This window comes from Poromitra crassiceps, assembly GCF_964638095.1.
Source record: "Poromitra crassiceps genome assembly, contig: HAP1_SCAFFOLD_242, whole genome shotgun sequence".
Lineage (NCBI taxonomy): Eukaryota > Metazoa > Chordata > Actinopteri > Beryciformes > Melamphaidae > Poromitra > Poromitra crassiceps.
The window spans coordinates 241,867-251,470 of record NW_028152152.1 but is presented as its reverse complement, the minus strand read 5'-3'; the positions used below and the strand labels follow the sequence as shown (position 1 = coordinate 251,470).

The 9,604-nt window shown below is 43.2% G+C and overlaps 1 protein-coding gene across 1 annotated transcript; it reads right to left on the bottom strand.

Moving 5' to 3' along the window:
* Positions 1-475: 475 nt before the first annotated feature.
* LOC310770830 (deoxynucleoside triphosphate triphosphohydrolase SAMHD1-like) lies at positions 476-9,320 on the bottom strand. The gene is made up of 7 exons (XM_083663541.1): positions 9,061-9,320; positions 6,897-6,963; positions 6,611-6,680; positions 4,981-5,141; positions 4,549-4,664; positions 4,238-4,308; positions 476-1,012 (listed from the first exon to the last, which is right to left on the bottom strand). The coding sequence occupies exons 1-7, from the start codon at positions 9,242-9,244 to the stop codon at positions 824-826; spliced, it is 858 nt and encodes a 285-aa protein (XP_083519667.1). The 5' UTR covers positions 9,245-9,320; the 3' UTR covers positions 476-823.
* Between the last annotated feature and the right edge of the window lie 284 nt (positions 9,321-9,604).

Here is a 9,604-nt window from a genome sequence, read left to right as displayed (position 1 = left end):
TCTCAGACCTCTCTCCTCTCCTCGGAGAGGGAGAGAGAGAGAGATGGTTTGTGTGTGTGTGTGTGTGTGTGTGTGTGTGTGTTCGCGTGTTGCTGCGCGCATAGCGTACTGACGGTCATCTGTCTATCTGTCTATCTGTCTGCACGCGCGCACACACACACACACACACACACACACACACACAGCAGCGCCGCAGCAGGCAGAGGAGAGGTTTCTACACACCGCCGACGAGACTAATCTCTGCTCTGCCACTTCGAGTGCACAGCGCTTCTGTCTCCCTCCCACCGTGTGCTGTGTTCGTTCGTTCGTTCTCTCTCTCTCACTAGTCCAGAGAGAGAGAGAGAGAGAGAGAGAGAGAGAGAGAACGAACGAACGAACACAGCACACAGAGTGGGAGGGAGACAGACAGACACTGAGCAGCGCTGTGGGGGCAAAGAACGCGCGTGTACAAAGGTTATATTGAGCTTATGACCTCATAATCTCCTGCGTTTTAGCACCTCGCGGACTGCTCTCTTCAATGAGGAAGTACTTTGTAGAATCTTGTAGAAAAGTGTCGATTTTAAGGCTTTGGGTTGAAAGTAATGTATAATAATTTCGGAGGCACACAATTACTAACATAAGACCCTAAATAACATAGTTAGAACGTTTTTGTGGATTTTGGTTTCCAGGGACTTTAAGTTTTGACGAAAGATTGGCAGTGAAGCGGCCGTCCTGACCATAGGGGGGAGCTCATTCCACCATTGAGGTGCCAGGGACGAGAAGAGTCGCGATTGGGATGAACGACTTTTGAGCCCCGTAGTGAAGGGGGGCGAGGCGTCCTACACTAGTGGAGGAGCGGAGGGAACGGTGAGAGGTTTGGAACCTGACCATAGATCAATTTAGCCAAGTCACACACTTTTCTAATGCTTAAGTCCAGGTCCTCAGGCAACACCAGGCCATGATCCTTCATCACCGGCTCCAGGTCATTATCACTCACCAGGTAGTCAAACATGTCTTGAGAAGCAGTCTCATGCTGCAACACAACAGGCACACAGATGCATATTAAGATGAGAACGTGAACATTCACCATTTCAAATTGTCTTGACTCACTAATCAAACAGAAAGAGCTTATCTAAGAGTTTACTACAATGACAGGCATACTCACATATAAATGCTCATGTGTGGTTAGAATTAAACAGATTCATATCTTCACAGCGACTGAGAAGGTGTCCTATTTATTTCGACATATTCATATAGAATTATCCACGACAATAACAGTCCAGGATACAAACTTGAATGGTTCTTATCTCTCTCACGTTTGATAAATTGTATTAATGACACCATGACTAAGAGTTCTTATCACTGAACCTTATCAGGCTGGACACTGTAATAATGACTATCTTAGTTGACAACTGTTTTGCTTACTAGTCATTTGACAGGAATTGCTTAGCAGATCAGCCTTGGTTTAATTATATATAAAAAACACCATGCTGTTCACTTACATAGTTCTGGCTTTTTGAAAACTTCTTGTTAAACCATATTTTAAGAACACCGGAGAGGTCAGGTCAAGCTTTGTGAAACTAAAGTTTTAGCTTCCGAATTGCTAGAAAATAGCCAAAATAAACAATAAATAATAAATAAATAATTGGACAATCCAACAGCATGTTTGGGCTGGATTATTACTGTGGTTGTGGATTGCAGACATGGGACCAAGTCACTTCGGTCCAAGTCTCAAGTAAGTCCCAAGTCATTTGGTCCAAGTCTCAAGCAAGTCCCAAGTCATTTTGTTTTGGGCAAGTCAAGTCAAGTCAAGTCACAGGTTTTGTCAAGTCAAGTCAAGTCGAGTCCCTAGTTAAGGCAAGTCAAGTCCCAAGTCAAGTCACTTTTTTTTTCCACGCCCAAATACTGCAGTCTTACCTTTGTTTATAAAGAAAAAAGACATGGTATTAATACCTGTCTAATAGTGGTGATATTATTGGCCAATTTACAGTATCTAACCCGTTCAAAAAGTATGACAAATTTAATTTGTATTCTAATCATTGATATTCAGTGAAATAAATGTAATCAAACAAAAGTCAAATAACTTTATAAACGCTTATTTATTTCTTAACTGCTTCTCAGTAAAAAAAAAAAAAATCTGCCACGTCAGTTTTAAACTGTGAATTAGTGACAGGCTGACAGCCATACTACAATGTAATCAAACAAAAACAAATAGCTTAAACTTAGAGTATTTACCTCTTCTCAATCAAAACATATTAATATAAACAAGGCTAGGTGGAAACGTAGTAGTGCAGAAAAGCATTGTTGAACCTGTTGACACACACACACACACACACACACACACACACACACACACAGCTGACAACATGTACCTCTCCCCCCTCCAACCCAGGGCTGACACATAGGCTACATTTGCATAATGTCCCAATATGCATTGTGGTTGACAAGGAAGCAACCAGATGAAGCTAAATAAGTGGTAGATAGTAATATTTATTTTTACCAAATTTTTACCACAAGTTGTAATATTTCAATGTTGGCCAAAATAAAAATTTAAAATTGACTTTATGAATTAACACCCTAAGTCTAAAGCACATTTTCAGGCGGGGTATATATACATCTCACAACTAGAACGAGTTGTAGGATGATTAGGAACTTTGGAGACCACCGTGTTGCGCAAGCTTGTGCATAATATTTTAAGATCTCTTGGCGTGCTCGCAGTCTACAGATCGAACCGATAGTCTACGGGCCTGCGCTGGCCAAAAGTATTTAATAAATATTTCCTCTCAATCACTGTTAAACAGTGAAACACTGACAGCCAGACTACAACATCAAACGTTCCGCCCCTGTCCCTTCTGCCTGTTTGAAGAATATCGCAGCTGTGTGCAATCCAGTGACATGATTGATTGACGGCCAGTCATCCAATCACGACAATGCTATAAGGCGGAGCATGACTGGATGACAATTTGTCATTGGATCACTCAGTCATGTTCCTCCTTATAGCATTGTCGTGATTGGATGAGCGGCTGTCCGTCACGCTCCTCTCTTCGTCTCCTCTCCAGCTTGCACTCCCCGCCATGCACTGACTGACGCATACCGAACAGACAGAGAAACTTGGACAATGTTATGTTATGATTTAATTATTTAAACAGACAAACACAAACAAGTCATCCAAGTCATCACCTCTCAAGTCAAGTCAAGTCTCGAGTCTTTAACTTCCAAGTCCAAGTAAGTCTCAAGTCATTTATGTTTTTGTCAAGTCAAGTCACAAGTCATCAAAACAGGGACTCGAGTCGACTCGAGTCCAAGTCACCAAGTCTCAAGTGCCCATCTCTGGTGGATTGATAGATTCTTAGGAATCTAGCATATCCTTGCTGCTAGAGATAGTTTTCTGAAGTATCTAACATTGGACATTGGTTTAAAACAGTTCCAGCTTGCATATTGACAGCAGATGTGTCTTGTCGTTCAGTTGGTCATTCAGCCCTTTCAATCAGAGCCTCACAGTGCTGGAACTGTGTGCCAGCACTTATCAAAGAACTTAATACAGTTAAATACTGTTTGTGATTGAACCAGTCCAGTTTGACAGTGCTGTGTTTGTCAGTGATGTCATACATAAGCATTGTGACATTACTTTACTCCCTGGCGAAAGTCGTTCCACTACTCGTTACATTACTTTTGCGTTACTAACATCGCTTGAGTGAAGTAATGTGCGTATCTCCACCCCTCAAAAGTTGTAGACAGCGCTGCCATCCCCCCCTCCCCCTACAGCCCCCCCAAACTGACTCGAACTCCTATGAAAGTTGGTGCTACAATGGATCGGCCAGAGGGATGACTGCCTCCGATTGACATGAAACATCCTATCGTCACTCCTCATGCCTAAATCTAACCAATCATCACTCCTCCCCGTCCCTCTAGTCCATCCATTCTAGCAATTAACGGCTTTTAACAGTCAGCTGTGGTGTTGCGCAATCGTGCATTAAAAAGCACTGGAAACATTGGATGTTTTTTTCCAGAATCCTGCAGATTCAATCCCGATCCTGCTGATGATTGAAGGATTTATGTAATGCAACAAGTAATGACAGTGTTTGATTTAGTAACTAATGTGATTACTGGATTTAGGAACCGTAACGCCTTACACTACTCGTTACAGACAACTGTAATGTGATTACAGTAATGTGTTACCCCTCAACACTGACCAATATATGACATGGGACTATAGAAACAAAATTAAAAAAAATATATAAGGGGGACAGTTTCTCACCTTCCATTTCAATCCTGGACGCGCTCTGGGGATGAACATGCGATCGAACATATGGGAAAAAGGCCCATGTCCTGGATAAAGAGGGATATGGAGATGTTACTGATTTGTTTGCGTGTGCATTAAACTATTCATGTTTATATCTTACCAAGTCTTGTACCAAATAGAAGCTACTGAAGCTACAGTTTCAGTTTTATTCTGACTCCCAACCACACCCAGTTATTAATGATCAGTTACATGAGATGAGTCATGGCATGGCACAGTGTGTGTGTGTGTGTGTGTGTGTGTGTGTGTGTGTGTGTTTCTTAACTCACCCAGGTCATGGCAGAGACCAGCGATCTGCACACAAAGGATGTCCCTGCGCGAGATGAGGAGTTCTGGCTGCCTGTCATTCAGTGCTTGTACAAGCCGTCCTGCTAGGTGTCCCACCCTGCAGCAGGGCATCAACAACAGAACAACCCCTTTCACAACCACTGTGTGACCATCCTGCTGCTACCCACCTGGAACTAACACATCATGAGCTTTTGATGCATCAGAGTTGACAATTTAGTCTGCTATCAGGCTAAAAACTTTATATTTTGCATTGATGACTCTGTTGACTGTTCTTTACATGTTTTCAAATAGGTTTTATTGTTCTTATTGTGTGTGTTTTACTGCACCCTGTCTGCAAACCAAACTTCCCCAATAGTAAACATTTTGAATCCACACACACACACACACACATCTGAAAACACACACAGACATACCCAATGGAGTGTTCAAAGCGGTTGTGAGATGCACCAGGGAAGACATAGTAGGTTCCTCCCAGCTGCTTGATGTTTCGTAGTCTTTGGAACTGGGGTGTGTCTATGATTCGGATGAGAAGTGGGTGTATCTCCACATGCCCATGGATGGGATCATTAAACACCTGGTAGAAAACAGCACACCAAACAGCTAGGATTAGAAAAATATACACACGTATTGTATTATTTATCAGCTAAGAGACTGTTAGTTAAAAACAAATCTGTGCCTGTCTTTCGGGAGGCAGGGAGGCCGTCTTTACCTCTTGTAGTGTGACATATTCAAAGACCAGCGTCTTGGCATCTGGGATGCCTCACAACACCCAAATGAAAAGTCTATCATGCCAGTCTCTTTTTGGTATTGTCACAGTTGGTTAATATGATGGTTGCTGGTTACCCCTGTTGTGTGATTTATGGCATCGCGTGAGGCTGTCATAGGAAAGTGGGAGTTGACTTGAAGGGGTGTCTCTCGGCCACTCCAACCAAGGAAGACATGTTGTCTCCCCCGCCTCCTGTTCTCTCTATTCTCTTTATTCCTTTATTTTCACGTATGGGTGTGAGTGTGTGTGAGATACTTTTCTGTTAGCGTCTAAACTAATGAACGGAAGCTGGTTGTAGCTAGCTTCCACACCCCGGCTTGGGCTATCCAGTAAAGCACGAGCCGTCTGCCTCGGCCGGCCTGCTGTCTGCGCCCTACGCCTGTGCCGGGTAAGTCAACCTCCCTTTCACAAACTTTCCATCTGGCAGCCTTGTGGGTCTTTGGTTCTGCCGTGGTATGTTGCGGGTCCAGTTCATCTAGACACGAGCCTATCTCTTTTTAGAACCGAAACCGTGACAGTATCGTCTCGCATAGTTTGTCTTCCTGGCCAGGAACCAACTCATTCGTTGCACAACCACACCTGTGCCAGGTAAGTCAACCTCCCTTTCACAAACTTTCCATCTGGCAGCCTTGTGGTTATTTCCTTCTGCCGTGGTATGTTGCGGGTCCAGTTCATCTAGACACGAGCCTATCTATTTTTAGAACCGAACCCGTGACAGTATCGTCTCGCATAGTTGTCTTCCTGGCCAGGAATCAACTCATTCGTTGCACAACCACTGCAATACCCTAACATTTAAATTGAGGTCATTCCTCGTAGTGGTTTTATTTTGGAATTAAGTTTCTATGTGTGTGGAGTGGACTCCTGATTCAACATCGTCCTCGGCAACCTGGGAAATCCACACGATAGTCCCTACCAACTCCAAGGGTGTTGTTTTAGAGCTCACTGTTCAATATCACTGGAAGGGGCAAGCAAAGATGAGGGGATGATGAAACTAGTGTTTCATCATTCATCTTATTCTACCTCTCTTCCCCCTTTTTCCAGCCTGCTGACTTAACTTGACTGTAGAGTGAGAGTAGACAAGGACAAAAACAATAACAGCAAGCAAAAAAGAAACCATAATGGATGGTACTGTAGGTGGCTGTGATGGTCCTTTACTGACCCTGGTATGTCTTGACCTTCCCTTGCTGTTTATCCTACACACCTTTCTTCTTTTAAATAGTCAGTCTCTGTTATCACCACATCCTTCAACATGAGTTATTTTGAAGAACATTGTATACCTTTGGCTCCGCTGCTCTCTGCCAGAGCTTCCTGAGACTGTATAGGAGTTGCAGACGGACACCACGGGGCCTAGGGAGAGAGAGAAAAGCAGTGTAAGAGAAAGTGGACTGTGAAACATCAAAGGGGGCTGTGGGTTTTGCTTGACTGCCTGCCATTCTGGTCAACCATTATAGTGATACCACACCAAGGGGCATTGGCTTTGAATGAAACCCCCTTTGGTTAGGCAGGAATCAGGATTCGTATGTTTTCTTAGACATCCGACACCAGGACAAATTACACACTTACTCTATGCCAATCTTCTCCAACTGTGTCTCGGAGAGATCCTGCAGATCGACACCAGTTATTTTTTTCTCTGGACACAGGAGGAAACACAATGTTGTTGGCATTTCATAGTTCTCCTGTATCTCAGGGAATAGAGCAACACAACACTGTTAGGGTTAGGCGTTTGGTACTTGTGGTATTGCAGAGCACTTTGGATAAAAGCGTCCCCCAAATGGCACGTTAAATTATGTTTATTGATTGTGCGTAGCTAGATTTAGCTAGACACCCTCTCTGTAAAGTCCTCTGAGACATGCTTGTGAATTAGGGCTATACAAATCAACTTGGCGTGACGCGTGTAACTTAACGTAGACACTACAGTCCCTCCAGGAAATTGCGATTTTGCGATCGCAATAATTAATGCAAATTCAACCAAACTCTGCGATATTTGCGGGGCTTGCAATTTTTCAAAATTCCCGCAATTTTGCCACAAAAAGTTAGTAAAATGCCGCATCTATTCTTTACCTGGGTTTGAGATATGTGTGCACTGTCATCTTGCCTGGTTGTTGTGGGAACGAGGGACAACAATAGGAAGTGACGAGAGTATGGGACATAACGTAACACGTCATCGCATTGTGATGAGGAGGGCAAACCCCTCACATTTACCAACAAAAATAACCGCAAAACAATTTCCAAATGTTTTGCATAAAAGTGGAGGCAAACTATTTTGCACTCCCTGCAACACTGTCGTGGAGGAACACAAACGGAAATCGTCACTGGACAGCTACTTTGCTAGCGCGAAGCATTTGAGACCCACACACACACACACACACACACACACAGGTGGCATATTTAGCTTAGCCTAGGTAAACCCAGCCCCCACGTGACCTGCTCTCTCAGTTCCCAGTCACTAGTGACTGAGAACAGGTCTGAGAGCAGGTCACTGGGGGCTGGGTTTACCCAGGCTATATTTAGCTTAGGGTCTAGTTGTTTGAATATTTAACAAGGAACAAGGAACAAGGAACAAGGAACAAGGAACAAGGAACAAGGAACAAGGAACAAGGAAGGGATGAGGAGGACAGGGAAGGCATGCCGGTCTATAAACAAATCATAACGGAACTGAAAAGGCAAAGAACACTGGACAGAACAAAGAGACCCACACCCTGGCACCTGCTCACCTTCTAACAGACTTCTTATTTTTGATAACTATTCCTTTCTACTGTTTATAAAAAATAAATAAAAAAAATGTATTTACTGTAAATGTTTGTAACCCCTTATTGAATAATTGAATAAAGTATATTTAAAAAGGAAGGCATGCCAGCTCGCCCCCCCCCTTGCTTCGCGGGCTCAAGGGCCGCTCTCAAGCTCGCCTTTTTACCTGTCTCGCCCCCAAATGGTGGAACGAGCTCCCCCCCATGGTCAGGACATCAGAATCTCTCCCCATCTTCCACAATCGGCTAAAAACTCATCTCTTTTCTCTCCATTTTACCTCCCCCTAACCTTCTTCAACTCCCTTATATGCTGCCCACGGACTGTCAACTGTTTTTGGTTCTTTATTTTATTTATCTTTTTCATTATCTCTGCTTTCCACTATGTATGTTACATGATCTATGCTTGTTTTTTATCCCTCTGTACGTCGCTTTGGAGAAAGGCGTCTGCCAAATGAAATAAAGTAAAGTAAAGAGGAAATAAGGATAAGAGGAAATATATAAAGCACTAAGCAAAAGGTATGAGAAAAGGCAAAGTGATAATAGCATTATTGAGGATGAGGAAGAAAGGAGAAGAGAAATGATGAAGGGAGGAAAAGAAAAAATGTAATTAAAAATTAAAAAATTAAATCGAATTGTTTTCCTCATGCCGCAATTTTTGCCAGTTCCCGCAATTTTACAGCAGAAAATCACATAAAATGTTGCAAATTGCATCGCAAATTTTGAGAAAAGCCGCCGCAAAATCAAGCATCTACAGCTTGCAACTGTGTACGTTTTGACAACAGCTGTAACAAGAACATGAACTAGCTAACAAGCTATTAGTTAGCAAGTCACACAAATAAACATGGACAGGTGGACGTTAACCGAGCTAGCAGCTGTCCAAAAGGAGAAGAGACTGGACTAGTCAGGCTAACGTTAGCTGTAAGAAGAAAATACATTTAAACAGATCAAACTGTATAAACCAAAACCATAATAAGACAGACTTCTAAATGTGTCTGCCCATTCCTCGAGTCCTTGTTGTCGCTGCAGGTATTGGCACGTTTCCTCCACTCCCCATCTCATGAAGTCCTCTTCGTGCTCTCGGACCACAGACACTCTCTTCTCTGGGGTTTTGAAAGTGTCAGCAGTGGATGGATCTTGCTCTAATTGGCGCTTTCGGTTCGCCATGTTGAGCAGACAAAAAGCAGTAGATAGAGTGGAGGCCCACAAATGAAATGTCACGGGAGCAGTTTCAGCTGATCAGTTCAGACATGCACACAAGACAAGACACCCAGGCAGTGAAAAATGCCGGGTTTTTGTTTCTCTCCCTCTCACTCTGTTGTCTGTAGTCAAGAGCCTCTGTTGTCTGTAGTCAAGAGCCCCAGAATCACAATAGAACTTCCGGTTACAGCCTTCAGAATACAATTCTTTGGTTTAACGCTAGTTCTTTTTAAAGTAATAACATCATTCATACAGAAGTGGGAACAACACTTAATGAGGATAATATCGGGTCTGTTTTCCCCCTCAAAGCACACCTGATTGTTCTAG